The sequence below is a fragment of the Polyodon spathula genome, chromosome 21 (genome assembly GCF_017654505.1).
Source record: "Polyodon spathula isolate WHYD16114869_AA chromosome 21, ASM1765450v1, whole genome shotgun sequence".
Classification (NCBI taxonomy): Eukaryota; Metazoa; Chordata; class Actinopteri; order Acipenseriformes; family Polyodontidae; genus Polyodon; species Polyodon spathula.
In genome coordinates, this window is record NC_054554.1 from 3,573,505 (window position 1) to 3,593,078 (window position 19,574).

General features: G+C 41.8%; 2 protein-coding genes across 17 annotated transcripts in view; both read left to right on the top strand.

Annotated features, from left to right (window-relative positions):
- Positions 1 to 13,467, top strand: part of LOC121296297 (protein VAC14 homolog) — a 30,008-nt gene extending 16,541 nt beyond the window's left edge. The window contains exons 14-19 of the mRNA XM_041221680.1: positions 452 to 584; positions 5,844 to 6,018; positions 7,160 to 7,278; positions 8,395 to 8,474; positions 9,545 to 9,695; positions 12,226 to 13,467. Coding sequence (XP_041077614.1) covers positions 452 to 584; positions 5,844 to 6,018; positions 7,160 to 7,278; positions 8,395 to 8,474; positions 9,545 to 9,695; positions 12,226 to 12,385 — 818 coding nt within the window. The 3' untranslated portion in view covers positions 12,386 to 13,467. The remainder of the gene's footprint in view (positions 1 to 451; positions 585 to 5,843; positions 6,019 to 7,159; positions 7,279 to 8,394; positions 8,475 to 9,544; positions 9,696 to 12,225) is intronic.
- A 2,733-nt stretch (positions 13,468 to 16,200) lies between these two features.
- The window catches only part of LOC121296222 (protein MTSS 2-like), a 40,365-nt gene continuing 36,991 nt past the window's right edge, over positions 16,201 to 19,574 (top strand). For all 16 annotated transcript variants that reach the window (XM_041221535.1, XM_041221545.1, XM_041221541.1 and 13 more), the window contains exon 1: positions 16,201 to 16,396. In XM_041221535.1, coding sequence (XP_041077469.1) covers positions 16,328 to 16,396 — 69 coding nt within the window. In that variant the 5' untranslated portion in view covers positions 16,201 to 16,327. The remainder of the gene's footprint in view (positions 16,397 to 19,574) is intronic.

Below are 19,574 nucleotides of genomic sequence, written 5' to 3' on the forward strand. Positions count from 1 at the left end.
AGGATTGTCACACACAAAAATAAATAAATAAATAAATAAATGCCACAGGTCTTGGCTGACAGATAGGGACAAACAGATAGTGGTTCAAATATCGAATTGGTTTAAGGAAAGGTTTTACTGCATATAGTTTTGAGTATTAGTTATTACGAAGTGTGGTTATGGTACCTACTTGCCCATTTAAATATGGGAGAAACTACCCTAGTTCTCATACAAGAAGTTCTGTGTATTTTGTTTTGATCTGCTGTTATCATCTGCTTCAGTCTCCCCTAGATATCTCCATTAGGTAAAGTCTGAGCCCCTTTCCCACACAGCTGGCTTGGAGGTCAGCTTTCACAACAGATGTTTTAGAAATAAAAAGGAACAGCGGATCTGTGAAAGCGAGTGTGGGGATGTCCCTGTGGGCTCCCTGGCTTTAACTCAATTCCCTGTCATTTGTTTTGCTGTGTTCCAGGCTCGAAGGGGTCTGATTGCTCCCCCTCCACCCCCAGCATGAACTCCTACTTCTACAAGTTCATGATCAACCTGCTGAAGCGGTTCAGCATGGAGAGGAAGCTGCTGGAGATGAGAGGCACCTTCATCATCAGGTAGGGATAGGGGTGGGGGTGCATGGGCTGTCCGGCACCACTGTGACACTGGAGAGCACAACATTACTGCTTGCACTGCTTTGAATTACGGTTTCACTAGATGGGGTAATGCTTTCATTCCCACACTAATCACCGTGCAGTTTTGATGTTTCTAGTAATTGTTGGCATGCTTACAGCTTTACTGAGTTATGAGTTCTTATTGCAACTATTTATATAAGGTGATTTTTTTTTTTTTTCCTTCTTTTTTATGGTGCTTTGACTGTGAGATCAGGAGCTGTTGTAGTTGCCTTCCATAGAATATGTAATGCAGACAAGAGTTTGTATAAAAGCATACACCAGGACCATCTAGGGTGCAGCAGTATATTGCCAGAAAACAAAAGTAAAGAGATCAATATAGACAACATATTACTGTATATCTAAATGGAGATTTACCAGGTGAAAGAGACTTCAGAACTGGAGATAAACCTCTTTATGAGATGTTTGATGAGAGTTGGTTATGTATAAATCCCTTGGGGAATGTGATGGGGGACCTTGAACTTTTTGGAGCGGCGTAGGGGTTTTAACAGCAAGTTCTAAACGATGGTTCATAAATCCTGTCTAACAGTCCTTTCTGGGAAGTGAACCCACATGACCGACATAGCGTGTTGAAAACATATTTCCCAGTAAATATTTTAACCATGATGTTTGGTTTCTTTCAAAAGAGGATTACAAAAACGTTTGGAAAGGAAACCACATTGTTGTTATGTGTGTGTTTGTCTTTAACAGGACATTTTTAATTGAGTGCATATTTTCTCCCTTTCTGTTGGATATCGGGCGCTGTGAAGCAGATTGAGCCTTGCTTGTAGTAAAATTATTTGCTGCCAAATATCAGAGGAATGAGAGCAATCCCCTCAAGACTGGCTCGCACTGGGACACACGGCCGGGGGCTTTTAAAGGGGCAGGCCTGCTTTCCTGGAATGTTTACCAAAACACTACCGTAGCAACCGAATCAGAGATGATATGACTCAGCCAATCCATGTTAAAAGAGTGGTACTTGATGTTCTATGGATAACAGTGTTTTTTGGTTGTTAAAATAAGACAAAAGTGCTGAAATTCGATTATGTGTCTCGTCACCTTTTTAATTTACGGACAGGAAATTAAAAATGTTAAGTACAACAAAATGTTATTTAATATGGGGGAAAGTAGCACTTTAACAAGCCATTAATATTACCCCTCAGTGCAGCAGCTAGTGTACAAGGTCAACACGTTTATCATTAAGCAGTTTATCAGGTATGGTTTCAGTGCTCAAACTCCACATGTGCAGTGCGCACCTATAGGCTGGACAGGTTGAACACCAGCCAATCCCAGCAGGTTCTGCAGCATGAAGATGAATGTTCCCAGTAGAGGGTGCTGTTCATTAACACAATCACCTTTTTGTTTGTACTAATTGAATGCACCTAGCTCAGACACAATTGTTCCCGAGGGGTCTAATATCCCTGTCAAAGGCTGAAGAAGTTAACTGATAATTGGAGCTATTGATCTGTCGCTGATCTTGCGTGCTTTCATTCCCTCTGCCTGCCTGCCTCCCTCACTCTGTCTGCTACAGTACTGTATCATCATTACATCTGCATTACATACATTTGATTCATGCATCTGCCGTTTCATTTTTTTTTTTTTTGATTAATTGTTTTTTGGAAACAAGTGCATTTTTTCAAATGATGAAAGCATTTTCCCTGTGTGCCTGCAGTTCATGTGGGTTAGACCTCTTTTTGAAACACGTATGCGTGCTTCTGCTATTGCTGGAACACCAGCCCTCTTGCTTTGGGAATGGAGTGCAATGGTTGTGCGTCTTCCCTTGTGTAAATACTTTGCGTGATAAAGCTGATGCCGACGATGATCCCCTGGCTCCTCTCTGTGAGTCAGCGTCATGCTGTCAGCACCAATCACTCCCACAGAGCTCCCTCATGAAGCAGTGTGGAAAAATTGGGACAATGCCAGCAGCCATACACAGTATAACACAATATAATACACATTGCATATTGTGTAGCACTGTGCAAGACAATTATCCAAATGCTTATTCATTTTTACCCTGAAGAGCAGCAATAGAATTTCAGGGTTAAAGCATAACCTTCAAGTGGATTCTAAGACATACCAAAGGCCACCACTAGAATGATGGACTTTTCTTTTGCGTTGCAGTATCTGCCCCTTGCTAGGCTTTAAGCAGGGAGAGAGCTCCAAGGAACCCAGTCAGGGCATCAGATTGGGGGAGAGAAGAACCAGCCACAGTGCACAGCTGAGAGGACAGAATACCCAGGCAGTGAGAGGGCTGTGCCTCTGGTCACACATGACATCAGTGCTGCACCCCCCCCCCCCCCTTTCCTTTGGTCAGTTATGCCAAACAAAAAAAAAAGGAATTTCAAAGTGGTTTGCTTTTTTTAATCATTCATGTGGCACTTCATTCCTTGTGAATTATTTGGGTTACCCCTCTTTCTTAAATAGTTGTGCAACTGCCACTGTTGCCCATTTGCAAATCACATAAAGTATATGGGTATAACTAGGTCTGTACTTCTGAATGGAGTTATCTTTCCTGAACTGCAGTACAGGTATTAAATGATCACTGAGATCCCTGCTGAGCTTCACAAACACATCTGCAGGGGAGCAGAAAAGACCCAGAGATCTTATTATCTGATATCTCTGCCCCACCACCACGTTGTTATTAATGGACCATTAAAAATGTGTGGGCAGCTTTCGCCAGTGGATTTATTACTAGCGGAACCAGCTTCCCTTTTAAAATGTATACTGCATTGTTCTAGAGAAGGGAAGTGTTGAATTGACCATGTCGGTGGAGGGGAGAGCTGCCTTCAGTGGTGTTTCTAAACCACAGCAATGACCTGGGGTGAGAAGGTCAGCACAGCAGTGTTCTAGACTGTTCTCAGTTCAATAAGAGACGTGTTTGAAATGTTCAAACACGTCAGCTTTCCTCCTGGTCACATTCTGACTGGCCTTAAAACCAATTGGCTTAAAATAAATAAATGGCAACAGTTAGCAAGTATTGTATGAGTCTCCTGGCCTTGCTGGCCTGATCTTTTTGTATAGAGAGGTGTGCAGGATTGCGTTGACAAGTGTGCGAGAGTGTGGACAGACATCCAGGAGTGTGCACAAGTGTAGTGTAGTGCTTACTGCTTACCACTGAAAGACAATTGCAAAGTTGGACTGGGCTTTATATGTATAGTTCCCTTGCATGTGTGTGTCAATGAAGCAGAAAAGAAAGACATTTTCACTTCACTACTTGTAAGCTTTCCTGATCAAAGGGTTCACTTATAGTTAATGTCACTGTTACCAGCTACACCCGAGTCTCACAGCACTGCTTGCCTTTGTTTAGTTCTGTAAAGTGTGAGACTTCGCTGTCAAGGTTATGTTTCAAGGTTTTAATTTGAAACAAGAGATTAAACTTTTAATGAGAGATTTAATTGGAAGTTTTGCAAATAGAAACAGAGGCTTTTTTTCCCAAAATATAAAAAACCCTGAAGATTTATTAAACAGAACAACTACCGTTTTTAGCTTCGTGTCATGTTCAAGTTTAGACTGGCTTGTTCAGACTGGCTGAATTGAATTGGTAGAGGGTCAGGTTGCTGTTTTTAAGTATACCCTTGTGATGGAGTGCAGTATATTTTAGTAAATGTGCTGTGGCAATGTCACCACTTCCTAACTCGGAAACCATTTGACATGCAGCCTTCATGTGCACAGGGTTCTATAAACTCCAGGTTAAATGTACTGGTGACCTTAATTTAAGACTGGATATGGCTGCCATATCTGTGATGAGTTGCCTTTTTTGCTTTGCTTTGAGATTTTAAATATTAGCTTCACATCTGGTACATACTATTTTACTTTCTTACTACTTGTGATACCTCCAGAAACCATTTGAGATACACTTATTTGCAGAAATAATATAAAAAAATGCCATTTTACAACAGGGGTGGTGAGCACAAGTTTTCTTTTGTTCCAAAGTAGACAATCACTCCAACTTTTATCACGTACAACTTTGGTGAAATAATTGGTAAAGTTTTGTATATCCTACACAGTGTGACATTGAACAAATGCCTTTATTTTTTTTTTTCATTTTACACGGCTGAAAGTGACGGCTCAGAGTGATTGATGGCACTCATTTTGTTGTGTCTTAGCAGAAGACGAGTTAGCAAAGCAAAAACGACAGCACTGTCTCCTAAACTCTCTGAAAAGTTCTGAATGTTATTCAGTGCAGGAAGGCTGCGAAGTCACTTAGCCACTCTGTGCTGGAGGTTGAATTCACATGTTGCAGGTTCGAGGAGTTTAGCCTTACCTGCGGGCGTTCTGGTATGCAAGAGGAAGAAAGGAGATGAAAGGCAGAATTTGCATTTCCCTGAGTCACTGGAAAATCGCAGGCTGACAACAGGGGGAGGATTTCAGTTGCTCTTTACCCCGGCCTACTTTCCACTAGTTCACTCTCTGCTTTACTTCACCTGCAAGTTATTAGGAGGTGGTGAACAACTGCTCTCTAAATCGGCTGGAGTTCCAGCGGGGGTGCAGAACTCATTAAAGTCCGTTCTTACTGGAAACAACATTAAAATTATGAATTCAAACTACGGTATTAGCCCAGCTTTTCTAATTTCTCCACTTGCGCAGTAGTGTTCACAGCACTGCTTTATCTGAAACATGCGGCTGCCAAAACTAAAAGCTAATGTAGCAAATTGTTTCACTGAAGCCAAATGCAGCGTTTCGGTTTCATTATTAAGATTGTTGTTGAAAGATGGTGGTCTGTGTCCTTGTGTTTGTTAAAAGACAGTAATGAAATTGATGGGGCTGCTTACCTTTGGATTGGTGTTTTTATAATTGTGACTTGTTTTCTGTAGTGTCAGTAGCTGCTCTGGGTGTCTTTTAAATGATGTAGCCTAATTACATCTTGTCTGCCCTGTAAGCTATTGCCCACAGTTTATTTGTATTTGAAGATGAAGATTGTATGTACTGTACAGGCACGTGATATGCAGTTAATTTTACAGCAGAATAATACCTTGAATTCCACAACTATTCATTGTGTGCCATAAAAAACGCTTTAGTTCTTAGCAGTCTTTTTTAGCATGTGTATTTTAAACTGGAGGTGCACTGCAGTGGATTTGGTGGACGCTATGTTGTTGATACGTCTGAACTCATTACAGAAGTCACCTGTTGAAACATTTTTTTTAGTTTTACTCAGATTTTATGATCACGTGTTAGGGATGATGTGTTTGTGTGTCCTCTCCCCAGGCAGCTGTGCCTCCTGCTCAATGCAGAGAATATCTTCCACTCCATGGCAGATATCTTGCTGAAGGAGGAGGACCTCAAGTTCGCGTCCATCATGGTGCAGACCCTCAACACCATCCTGCTGACCTCTGCTGAGCTCTTCCAGCTCCGGAACCAGCTCAAGGACCTCCACACTCAGGTACCAGAGCCATCGCACGCTCACCCTCACCACAGCGTACGTCTGACTCGCCATCACACGCTCACCCTCACCCAGCACACATCTCACTCCAGCACACTGCCATCACACGCTCACCCTCACCCAGCACACATCTCACTCCAGCACACTGCCATCACACACTCGCCCTCACCCAGCACACTGCCATCACACGCTCACCCTCACCCAGCGCACATCTCACTCCAGCACACTGCCATCACACGCTCACCCTCACCCAGCACACATCTCACTCCAGCACACTCACCATCACACACTCACCCTCACCCAGCACACTGCCATCACACGCTCACCCTCACCCAGCGCACGTCTCACTCCAGCACACTGCCATCACACGCTCACCCTCACCCAGCACACATCTCACTCCAGCACACTGCCATCACACACTCACCCTCACCCAGCACACTGCCATCACACGCTCACCCTCACCCAGCACACATCTCACTCCAGCACACTGCCATCACACACTCGCCCTCACCCAGCACACATCTCACTCCAGCACACTGCCATCACACACTCACCCTCACCCAGCGCACGTCTCACTCCAGCACACTGCCATCACACGCTCACCCTCACCCAGCGCACGTCTCACTCCAGCACACTGCCATCACACGCTCACCCTCACCCAGCACACTGCTATCACACACTCATCCCTAACCCTAGGACGCTGTCTCACACACACACCCTCACTGCATTGCACACTGACTACCATCCTAATACCTTGAGCATTTATACTCAATCTCACACTTGCCCTCATCCACACACACATCAAACACGCCTCGCCCTCATACACTTACCCAGTCCTCCACCCCAACACATACACGACCTAATTCCCTCATAGCCACACAGCTATATATTTTTTTCATATCTCTCACACACATACTCAAACAGTCTCCCAAGTGGCAGGGTTGGGTACTTTGTCAGTGTCCAAGCTGTTCAGTTCTGAAAATCTACAATGAGAAATATGCTAGCATTTGGCTCGATAGAAACAAGATGCATGGTAAGCTTGGCTCCACTCTGTATCGTTCAAGGTGTCTTGTTCTGCTTGCTCACCCTAACACGGCTCCTCTTTCTCTCTTGCTCTCCCTGTGCTTGTGTTTCCCTGCAGGAGAGCTGTGCTCTGTTCTGCTGCCTGTACCGTTCCTGGTGTCACAGCCCAGTGGCCACTGTCTCCCTCTGCTTCCTCACCCAGAACTACAAGCACGCCTACGACCTCATCCAGAAATTGTATCCTTTTACTCTGCTCCTTGGAGTACACGGCTCCCACTTTCATCTGGGTCGGAACTCTTAATTGATTCCCAGTTTTCCATCCTGTTGGCAGTGATTCTCTGGCACTGGCAGATGAAACACACAGACAAGCTGGCTTGCTCTGACTTTACCATTTATAGGAATAAGTGGAGAAGTAGTTGTTTACATCATGGATGGGAGCAGCCCCGGCTGAAGATTTTTCTTTTTTTTTCTGAATATACATGAATGTGAAAGGCGTTTTACAATGTGTTTTATTAGAAAGAGGTACTTCAAGTAAAACATCTTCCTTTTGAAACAATACATGGTGAGAATGGAGTGCTTTAGTCTCTGTTGTTTTAACGTGCAGGGTGACAATGCTGGTGAGCTGAGAATGGAGTGTTTTGTGCTTATTATTAAGGTCCTGGGGGATCTGAGAATTGAGTGTTTAGTGCATATTGTTAGGGATTAGGGGGAGTGACTATTACCACAAAGGGGGAGCCATGTGGGCTTAGTGGGGCAGCCAGCCGGGGAGATGGAGAAGGGAATGGACATTGTTATCTTATTATTGCGGAAAGAAAATCTGCCTGCAACATAAAATGATTCTAAATAATTTAGTTTGAGCAGATAAAAAAAAATGTAGTGACTGCAGGTTTTTCCTTAATTCTCTCTACCTACCCCCGTGCGTGTGTTCTATTGCGCTGATGTAGAAAGACGTCCTGGGATATTCTGATTATTGTACACATGTTTACAAACGTACCAAAATAGCACCTAAAATAAGTACCTGTGAAAGAAAAAGCACTGAACAATTTTAAGTACCAGTCCTACAATTAAAGGTGAGGAATTAACAGAAAAATGCTACTCTGTGTAGGTTCCCCTAAAACGCTTTGCCAAAACACCTCAATCCTGACTTGAAGTCCTTGCAGATAAGTCCTGGGCTCCTCTCAATGAAATGAGCTTGATAAATGGCAGTGGTTTAGTGAAGTGAATTAGGTTTTGACCACTGAAGCTCATTTCTTAAGCTTGGTTTGATGCCAGCCCTCCAGAGTCGAAAGGCTAACTCGATCCTTAGATCCACAGCTCCTGACGACAGGAGTTTTCCTTGACTTCTGTGCTCAGTGGTGATCTTGAGGTGACTGTGGACTTCCTGATGGAGGTGGACAAACTAGTGCAGCTCATTGAGTGTCCCATCTTTACATGTGAGTCCCACTGGCTTTGTGAACTGGCTGTAGGTGTTTAAACGTATTGTTTGCAATTTGCTAATTGGTGGTGTTTTTCACAAATGCATCTGTCTGGTGGGGATAATGAATTTGCCATATGCATGTGTATACAGTGTGGCTGTGTGTACAGTATGTAAGTGTATATGTGTGCTGGTATTGAAAGTGTTTCAGTATTGATGCTGTTTCAGTAACTGGGGCAGAACTGATTGCTGATGGCTGCAGGCGTACAGAGACCTAAATTCAGCAATCCAAGCAGGGTTCTGGATTAGAGAGAGGAGCTGTCCCCAAACACACCACACTTAACCCTCCCTCTGCATCCAGCCCTGCACCCAGCCCCTATCCAGGAGAGTGTCTGAACAGGCCTGTGCATGCAGCCCAGCCTCTCCAAAACCTCCAAACCAAAGGGACATGCAGATGGGAAGGAAGGATTGGTTAAAACATAAAAGACAGAAAAGAGAACAGTAGAAAAGATCCATACAGAAAAGACATACAGTGCATCTTATGTGATGTACAGTGATGCGGTTTTAACATGTTATATTCTTTAAAACCTACAAATCCATACAAGTCAAACCATGTGGCATACACACAATATGCATTGTTTTTGCATTGATGGACACACAAAAAGGCGAAGAAATTGTAAGAGCGGAACTGAGAGATAATAGAAGTCCAGTGCAGGCTTTGTGTAGCTCCAGGGTCTTCTCTGCTTTAATAGTTTGCCTGCAGGAGTACCAGTCATTTCCACTCTTGGAAGGCCACTGGTGACATTTTCAAAGAGAAACAGAACAGACCTGTTCATCACAGGGGCCAGTTCTTTAGAACAGGATGCAATGTGCCTCAAGGGGACAAGAATGGTTTGACAATTCATGGTTTTAAACTGCCTCTGTTTTTTTTTTTTTTTTTTAAAAGGATTAGCTGAGAGGGGAGTAATTGTGATCCTGCATCCTGTGGCAGTGTTACAGGAGATGGATTTGAGGAGTGACACTTTCTCCCCCTAAGCCCTCTCCCGTTCTCTCCAGGTCTCATGCTTCTCTTTCTCCCTTGCTGTCCAGATCTTCGTCTTCAGCTGCTGGATGTAGAGAACAATCCCTACCTGATCAAGGCCCTTTATGGGCTCCTCATGCTGCTGCCACAGAGCCAGGCCTTTATGATGCTGTCCCACAGGCTGCGCTGCGTCCCCAACCCGGAACTGATGAGGGCTGCGTGAGTACACTGGCACACAGCCATGCACATTGGAACAGTCTACGTGACCCTTATGACCTGCGGAGTGCTCTGCCCGCATGGGAGCGGGGTGTATGACGAGCATTCTCTCCTTATAAACGACCCTGCTTGCTTAAGCATATCATTATCTCTGTCGGCATACCTAACCGAGAGAACAACCTGAGTTTCCTGTGCAAATAATTAGTTAACATTGTACATTCTCGTACAGTGGGGATTTGAGCGTTTTCTTTTAAGAGCAAAAACATCTCTAGAGGATAACAAGGGTTTAAAATCTGACCAGCATCCAGGATCCATGGCTATTAAGAATGTGAATCCACGTAATGAATGAACGTTAATGAGGATCCCTCTCAGTTCACAGCAATAGTCTGCACGTGATCTACAGCCGGGGTGGAGGGGTCAGGACAGAGAAATGATGCTGAGGTGAAAGGCGCTGGTCTGTCACAGTAGGCCTTTCTGCTCCCTGGGCTCTCCATCCTGTGTTTTGGTTGGATTTCTCAAATTCAGAGGTCAAGGCCAGGTCACCACCTCCTCTCTGATTTAATGTTAGTACAACCTTCTGTTGCGTCACGGCTCAAATATTGTCAAAATTAAATAAGAAGTGTGTTTGGCCAACAGGGCAAATCACACAAATGTGCGCTCGCTAATGATCACACTCAGATCTAGTAACACATGAGTATTTTGTGGATTTTGTGGGAATGCTTTGCTGTAATAGTCTGTGATTGTGTGTGTTTTGTTCCCCCACCCTTATGAAGGCATATTCAGATTTGTGTTCAAAAGTTATAAAACTCACAAGCTGGCTTGCACACGTGGTTATTTCACGGTCATTTTAATTTGTCTATGTGGGGTAACCTAAGCATGAATTCATAATGTATTGAAACAGAAACCAAAAAAAAAAATGAGAATGAAAAGGAAAATAATTTGTGCACCTTTTAATATAGAACCCTTTAAACGCTTGTAATAAGTAATGCACTGCAGTGTGTGGACCACTTTATTAAAGTGTGTTGGACAAATTGCAGGTTAGGGTTAAGCACTCATGGCTTCACAGTGCTGTCTAGCGTGCTCACATTGTAGGAGGGTGGCTGTTGTCTGTGGTGACGTCACTCAGTGTAACTCTCCCTTGCTAGGAAGTGGAATAGTTAGTGAGGTGAGGAGCTACTGCTGGTGTTTAGTAATGTGCTTCTCTGTATTCACCAATTTTAAATTCTACAAAGTAATCTATAAACCCAGAATACAGTGTAGATGGCGTATAACTGTTGTGAATTTAATGCTACTGAATGGTGAAGAACAAACAGCAATGAGGACTAAGCAGAAACCATCGAATACATTTCCATGTATTATATTCATGTCGGCACAATAGTGCTGTTGATTATTACATGTATTTTTTGTTTGCTTTGTTCATTCATCTCGATTTGGCAACACACACTGTCACTGCGATCAACGTGTGACATTCATTTTCACCCAGTTTGTTGAGGGATTGATGCTTCAGGTGTTCTGGACTTGTTATACACAGTAAAATAGCTTTCATTTTAGGAGGATACTTTGAATTTCACATGCACTTCAGTTACCACATTACAAGCGCATTAAGATAGTTTATGTTGGTGTATGGATGAATCATGAAGCAACTTAAATGGCTATTCTTGATAGGGTACAGGTGTTTATGTTATTACATGTCCTAACCAATTGTTCTTCAGTAGTTAATACACAAGTAGCCTGTCGAACATCTCGTGCATTGCACTGTGGTTCACTCAAGTGTTTTGCTTACTCCCCTATCCATTTAGTGATCATTTTAATCAGCAAGATTCTAGTACTGACACCACAGGTCACATAGGGGGCACTGTATCAACACCTTTTTACGGTTGACTTCCATAGTTGAACAACTTTGCAGGACACACAACAATTGGGATGGATGGTGTCCTTCAATCAAGTTAGGAAAGGCTGTTTGTTTTTCTCAGTGACTGAGCCACTTTAAAACCAACCCGTAGATGTGAGGAAATAGCCTGGCTGCAGAATGGTACTGTATTAGACCCTGGCATTCATTTTATTTGGTGGAACAGCCAGCCTGAGCGGCATATGCAGCTCATTAGAGCGAGGGAGTCCGTGGGACTGAATTAAAAGGGCTGTCTGGGGATTACTGACTGCGAAGCGTCCACAGACCCCCAGACGGCAGTCATTACCTGCCCTCTCGCCACAAGGTCACTGGATGAAGTGCAGTAGATAAACAGGCAGAGAAGGGAAGAATAACTGGCTACAGTGACGAAGACTGGGGAGGGGCTCTGTTTGGAAAGGTAGTTTAATATCTGCCCAGACACAGTTGTATGTTGTACAGTGACCAGGCAGATTACTGGGGATTGTTTTTGTTTTGTTTTACTAAATCTTCCTTGAATAAATTGATAAGTTGATGATCTGTCTGCCATGGACTGTTGCTTTGCACATGTGCAGAAATGTATTTGAAAGAAGTAAAAATAGCAACAACAATTACAGTTTTTCTTTAAATGTCTTACTTATTTTGTAGGCCCCAAAAAAAGCCTGCAGACTCAAGTAAGCCTGCCCCAGTCCACATTGACTACAGGGAGCTACTGCAGCATTTCGACCAGGTCCAAAACAAACACTTGGAGGTCCGGCACCAGAGAGCAGGCCGGGCCGAGCACCCTGACCGGAAACTTGTGCTCTGATTGAAGGAGAGGGGACCTGCCCAGGCAACACATCCCATTAGACATGACTGACCAGCCTAGCAGGACTTCGGGCATTCCTCACACATCAAGCCTGTGGAGTTGGGGGCCGGAGCCTGATGCTGTCTCGGAACCGACCAAAAAAACTTTACGCTGCCCCCTGGACCAAACCCCCATGGGAAAACTTTTTTAATTTTAAATTGATGTGTGATTTTGTTTTAGAGCTATTTATGAAGGTGCAGAATCCACAGGCCTGAAGATCTGAGAACAAGTATTTACTGTTGGATAATAATAATAATAATAATAATAATAATAATAATAATAATAATAATAATAATAATAATAATAATAATAAAAAGTGCTGGGTGTGTGCTAACTTAGTCAAATGGCTTCTCCTCCACCTCCCCACAATGCACTCTATTCTCTGTGGGGGGGTGTCCTTGTTGACATGTCTCTGCTGTTGGATCATGTGTCAATCGGCGTGGCTTTGTTAAACTGGAAGTGAACTGAATCTGCTCCCCCATTCACTGGCAAAACTTGAATATTCTGAAATACAGACTTGTCATGTTTTTCTATGGTCCCGAGAACCGTTTGTTGTTTTTAGCATGACACCCTGTCCAATGTTAAACATGCTTCTTCTCATTCTGGCCTTTGAGCAGCATGGAAATTCCATCACGTGATTATAAACAGGCTGTTTAATTGCATTCATTAAGACAGGTGTAAATTGTAGCCCTGAAAACGCAGTCGGTTCAGCAGACTGCAGAAGTTATTTTGAAATGTCTTCTGTAGCCTCTATACCCATCCTGTAGCAATATTCAGGTTCTGCCAAAAGTTGCGGGAAGCTGATGTTGACTTTGTAGTTTCACTGTCTCTCTCTTTCCTTCTCTCCCGTTGTTCACTCTCTTAAGTTGTTTGTTTATCCTACCTCTTGGTCTTTCAGTGTCTCTCCCTTCTTGCAGCCTGTCATACCTTCTTGTTCTATCTCTCATTCTGAGATGCATGTTGCCTTAGAATTTACATAACTCCTGTGTGAAATAGAATGCAGTCTGTAATGCAGTGCAACATTAAATAAACTGTGAACCATGCTTTATCAGTTTATTCTACAAAAAAGTTGTTGGGTTTTACTTTCTGTCACTTTAATCCATTTGGTCACCAGCATGAGGCACTTTAAACATCATTGCCTCTATTGGGGGAGACCACTTTGATCGATGTTGTCGTTGAGTGCAAATGTGATGAACCCATTCCAGGTTTTATTCATAGTCAAATCAGGAATGGATCAAACTATTCTGCTAATGGGAGTCTTATTTCCATGCCTGTTAACTGGGCAGGCACCCAGGGCTAGTGCCAGCTTCATTAGGGCTTTTGGAGAGGGAGAAATGAGCCCTGAGCCCCGCTTTACAGTGCAGAGCCCAGTCCATCTGTGCAAAGGCATTGACTAGCCTTGCACCCATGTAGTCCCCCCCCCCCCCCCCCATTAAAACTAGCAAGGTATATCCTCCCTTTTGACAGAAAGTTACAATGATGTGATTGTTAAACAGTGGTCATGTCTGCTCTGCAAAGGGTTAACCCTGGTTCCACACCTTATCTCCTCTGCAAGGTAAAAATTCAATGTTCCCAAGTCTTCTGTAGTCTTCCACCCACCCTAGCTGGAAAATCATATGAAACCAATGAAAGTAAAAAACAAAAAACAAAAAAACTGGGCTACGATTTGGAAATTAGATTGTTGCATCTCAGGAGATCCATCAGGTTTAAATATCTTCAGGTTGAAACAGGACACTTCTAAAATAACACAGAATGACGGCCTGAATGCTGGTAATGGATTTATTTTTCCTTTCGTTATGCCTTCTTGAACAGAAGTAATTGTATACTTGACTCATGATAACTGTTGTAGCTAGTCAAGGTTAAACCATCCATTGAATTCTGAACAGCACTTGTCCTGTTATTTTCTTGCACACTGCAGTGAACTAGAACCATATATTCATGTGGCAGAACAGAAAAACAAACAGCAGGCACTGCTTAATGTATGTCGTCTCCTGAATTAAACAAGGCTGAGTGCACAGTTAAAATACATTAAGAAAAAGGCTCATTACTGAACATCCATGTAAACCAAATAAGTCAACTATGACATCCATCTCCCTTAAACTCACAAACAACATATCTATCAGCAGCTGTAATTATGTAATAGCTTTAAAATAATATTGTGTAAGTGATTGAAATGTCGTTTATTCAGATGTATTTAAGCAGGTTAAGTTAAACACATTGTGCACCAATGTGATCTATATAATATTTAGCCAGCTTAGCTTTTGCTAAATTACAATAGTCTGCTGCAGCTGTGCACATAAAATGTGAGCTTGATATACATTGATAATGGCTATGATGAACTGGGCATAATCTAGCAGGCTAGAAAGTTACGATTTGTGATGTCTTGGCATTTATATCCACCACATCTGGAATTACCAAGATCACTGAGTGTTTAGCATTAACCATTGGGGTAATTTAGTAAGTCCCTTTCCAGGTATGACTATTCTTTCCATGTCACAAGCAACACGGGACGTACCATGAGCTTGTAAGTTTATCTCGAACTAAATGACGAGGTACAACTAGAGCGTTATATTGCTACTTCACAATCCAAACCGAGAAACACAATTAAATAAATGTACTTTATAAATAAACAAAGGTGAAAACGCTAATCTGTATTCATTTATTTATTTTCAAGCGGTATTTATGTACTGTTCTGCTTGATACATTTGCTGCACTCGTTTTAGAAATTATAAGAGACACGTTTATGTTCATTCTGTTATACAACAAACTAACCGCACCGCTGACGCCAACCCTAACCCTGACCCTGACCCTAACCCTGACCCTAACCCTGACCCTACACCGGCAAATGGAACATTAGAAGACTCTCGTTTTATCTTTTCATAGCGAGATATTTCAGGAACCCAATGGTAGGCAAACAAGAACAAAGTTTTAGCTAACTATGTAACACTTGGCACACCTCTGCACATTGGCCTGGCGTAATCTAGATCTTAGGTTATATTTTACATACTTAAGTACAATTGTTGACACATATTTAATAATGCTTATGTTTTGTTTTAAATGTCTAATCTCTCAATTTATGTTACCAGGTTGTCAGTTCGGGTTAACACAAGCAAAATAAAATAAATATACGCACTTTTATTCAGTGTCACATTTACAGGTTCAGTCTGACCGGTTTGCAACCCTTCGTTCTCACACACACACACTTTTTTCACCCTGCCAGTAAATCTCTTCGACGTTTTTTTTTTGTATCACCAAAGCCAATGCTGGCTGTTGTTGTATATCTGTAACGGGGTGTCCCTCCCTCTCCGCTCCATGTGACAAAAAATGCTGACCGCCCCCCCTTCAATTCCCATGGATCAGATAACACAGCCTGTTTGCTGTAGCCTATAGCACCGCTACAATCTGCGGCTGCAGAGCACACCGGACTACAGTGCACATTTCACATTTCGATACACCGCTAATATTATTATCTCTTTATTAGCCTCGGTTGCAGCTTCGTTTTATATCCAGAAAAAAAAGGTGAAAAATGCCCATAGCAGAGACGTTTGCGTGTCTTCTCGTCTCCTGCCGCGGGGGGTAAACCGGGATTTGGTAAGAGAATAAATAACTCTCTTCGCCTCACCGTCGTTCGCTAATCTCTCTCGGGCACGGAGTGACGATCCATTAGAAGATAGAGACTGGTCTGTTGTATATATATATATATATATATATATATATATATATATATATATAATATATATATATATATATATATTGTCAATATAAACGAGATCTGCATCCTTGTTATCAGACTAGAACGTTATCTTGGAGGGAAAATACGCTGCTTTTTGTCTGCCTTGGAAATTTTTCACAGAGGACCATTTTGTTATTCTTTAATTAATTTTATTCCGTGGATGTGTTAATATGGAGAATGTGGAGAAAGAGTGCGGAGCTCTGGGCGGGCTTTTTCAGGCTATCGTCAATGATATGAAGGTATGATTCATATACATCTGAAGCACTGCCATGGTTTATTTATGTATTTATTGCATGCACATATTACAGTTGGTGTTTTGCTTGAGTCATTTAATATTAATTTGAGAAGAGCTGACTGTTAATGTTTGCAATGCAGCATTGGTGTCCACATCACTGCATTATTCTGTTGTATATGTAGCTTTTTTAAAGGTAAGGTAACGAGGTTTGCAGTTATTTGCTCGATTTCTGATTAAATAAATCATTACAATCTATACCGTCATACAGTATTATAAAACAAAACAAAGGAGGTCACGGATGCTGCATTTTGTTAACGTTAATTGAATAAACAGCAATTCGTGTATGTTGCATATTGAGAGGATGGATAGCGGTTTTTGTTCTGCTATAAATACATTGTATTACTGCCAGTACTATTTTTAAAACACATGTGAAAGCAAGATGGGATAAATAAAAGGACACAAACCACAGCGGTATTTATGTGGGTTGTTCAGAACACTTGCTGGTCTGTCAGTCTGTCTCCTTCTACTCAAAGTGACAGAGTTGGGGACAAAATCGTCAGGTGACACGATGACAAAATGAATATATTAAAACAAAACAAAACAAAACCTGTTTGCAAAACACGAAAGTGCTATTCCAGATAGAGCCATTGGATTGGGGAAGAGCAATCCATGGTGTATATACCCATACATAATCTGACATTAGCAATTTGTAGCCGCACGGCTTCCCCCTCTTGTTACAGCTACTGTATCGTTAGTTGTTTAGTAACTGCAGTAGTAGAGGTGACAACAATACCAGGAACTGTTAACAATAATGTTATTAACAAGTCGACGACAATGTATATGTAATGTTTCAGCTCTTTTTTAAGATCCAGATATCCTAGTTGCCCTTTTATACAAATCATATGGTTGAAGGATGCGATACAAGTAATACTAATAATGGGTGTGGCTTAATAGCAATGTAGTTTGGGAATAGGTATTTGGTGATAAATTCATTTTATTTATAGTTCGTACTAGTTCATTTTTGGTGTACAGACTTCGTCGTTCAACCACCACCCCCCACAGTTCGCCTGCGGTGTTTCTCGGTCATATTTTAATATTTTACCTCCCCCGTCTAATCCTGCCCCCTGACATTACATTACTGACTGAAGAAATATAGGTCAAGTAGTAACCACGGCAACAGCTATGAGCTTTTAAGGACCGCATCATTAAGTAATACAACCCATTCCGTGGTGGATACTGTAAAATCTACAGAGCTGTCATCTGTCTATCAGTTTATCTGTGTGGCAGTTTCAACCTTTTCCCAAACATTTGGCAAGTCTGTGTTTTTTCTTCTGCAAAATGACTTGATATGTATGTACTTTGCTGGACATGACCCCCATACGTTTTCCAGTAATATACTGTAATTATGATTGTTACAATAGTGTTACTTTCTAATGAGTGCTGAAATAAAAACATCAAGACCCATTGATACTGTGTTGTCACAATGGGTAACATATACATATTCTAGAAATTAAATATATTATATGTATTTTCAAAGCCATAAAATAATTAACAATACATTCGTGGGTGGTTGGTTGCTGCACACGGTGCTACAGTGTATTCTTCAAAACCCACCCTACTGTCTGTCTGTATCCAGTGCTGTCAGTACCCCCTTTTCACTGGCTCTGTACCTCAGGATAGACACATACACACACACAGGCTTCAGTTCCCTGTCTTGGTAACGTTTCCCCAGCACGTCCCCATTGCTAAGTGTTTTGTGTCTGTATGTGCATGTTTGTGCTCAGTGCACTACATCTGTACTGTAAAGCCTCCGGGCGCTGGGCTGAGACGGGCTTGTTATTATGACGAGCAAGTACGTGTTGTTATTTTAGATCAGCTGGATGTTAATTGAAATGGCAGATTAGGGGCGCAGCCTTGGCTTACTGTTCCCATGCCTCTGTTACACTGAGGTACTCTAGGACGGAGCAGGGGTTCAGGGTTCTCCTGCAGCAAAGACCTATACACTTTGTTTTAAGGTGCTGCTAGTGCTGTAACTGGGTGTGTTTCCACCATTGGCACCCAGTTAAAATGTTTGCTGTTAGCTGATGTACAGGTTTTATTTGTGGTTTAATATTTATGATAATACAAATACTTATGAATTATCATAAAGGGAGTAGATGTGATGCTTTATTCATTTTATTAGACAGTACAACGGATTCATGCACTTTCTTCTTTGAAGTCCTGCGTTTTGACATCATATCACAAAACTACTCCACAAAGCCATTTTACTCTGGGCATTTTTTTCAGGAAGGCTAAAATAATAACAATTCAATAGTGTGGCAGATAAGAGAGGGAGGTTTAATTAGTCATAACTTTCTTTCTTTCTTTCTAAGTTTTGCAATATAAATAAGCAATACAAATAAGCAATTTCTATATACCTTCTTACTGGATTCACTGAAGTGCAGAAGGTAGTGAAGTTTGAGTTTCTCAGCGGCAACTGTTTTGCTCCAGGCTCCTGTTAAACTCTAAACTAGGGGATCATTCAGTTTCTTCATCCTATTATATAAGCCTAATATTTTTTATTTTAAATCTTGGGTTGGTTTCACAACAGGGTTTCTTCAAGCAAGATTTATTTAGTTGTGTACAAAGTCACAAGAGCAATAGGAAACCTCAATGATGATGAATAACTTGCCTTTTACATAACGGAGAAGAAGAAAACAATGGAACTTAGACTTAGGTAGTTTAGACCCAGTGGATCTGGAAATGTGCTAGTTGCATACTGTTTTTCTGAATTGTAAGTATTTCGAAACTTGATTTTGTCACACAGTGTTAGGATATTATGAAGCTGAAAAGTAATTCCAAATTTTAATTTCTTTGTGGCATCAATCTCTCTGCCACTTTATTCTCTCTTGTCTTCAATTAAAAAAAAAAAAAAAATCTTTTTGCATTGGTCTTTTTTCTGTTCCTCCTGCTTCCTCCCCAGATGGCAATTTAAAACACCAGCACAAGACTGTTGTAAATTCAGCACTGTGCTAAAACAGGGGAGCCATTTAATTACAATATAAAAGGCCTCTGCAGCTTAATTTCTCAGTGTTGGTTGTTAGCAATTACAGGAATTATTCAGGGAACATTTCAAATGCTTTGGCAACAGACCTTTAATAAGGGATGCTTTTTGATGAAGTCAGTTGTCTCAAGTATAGTTA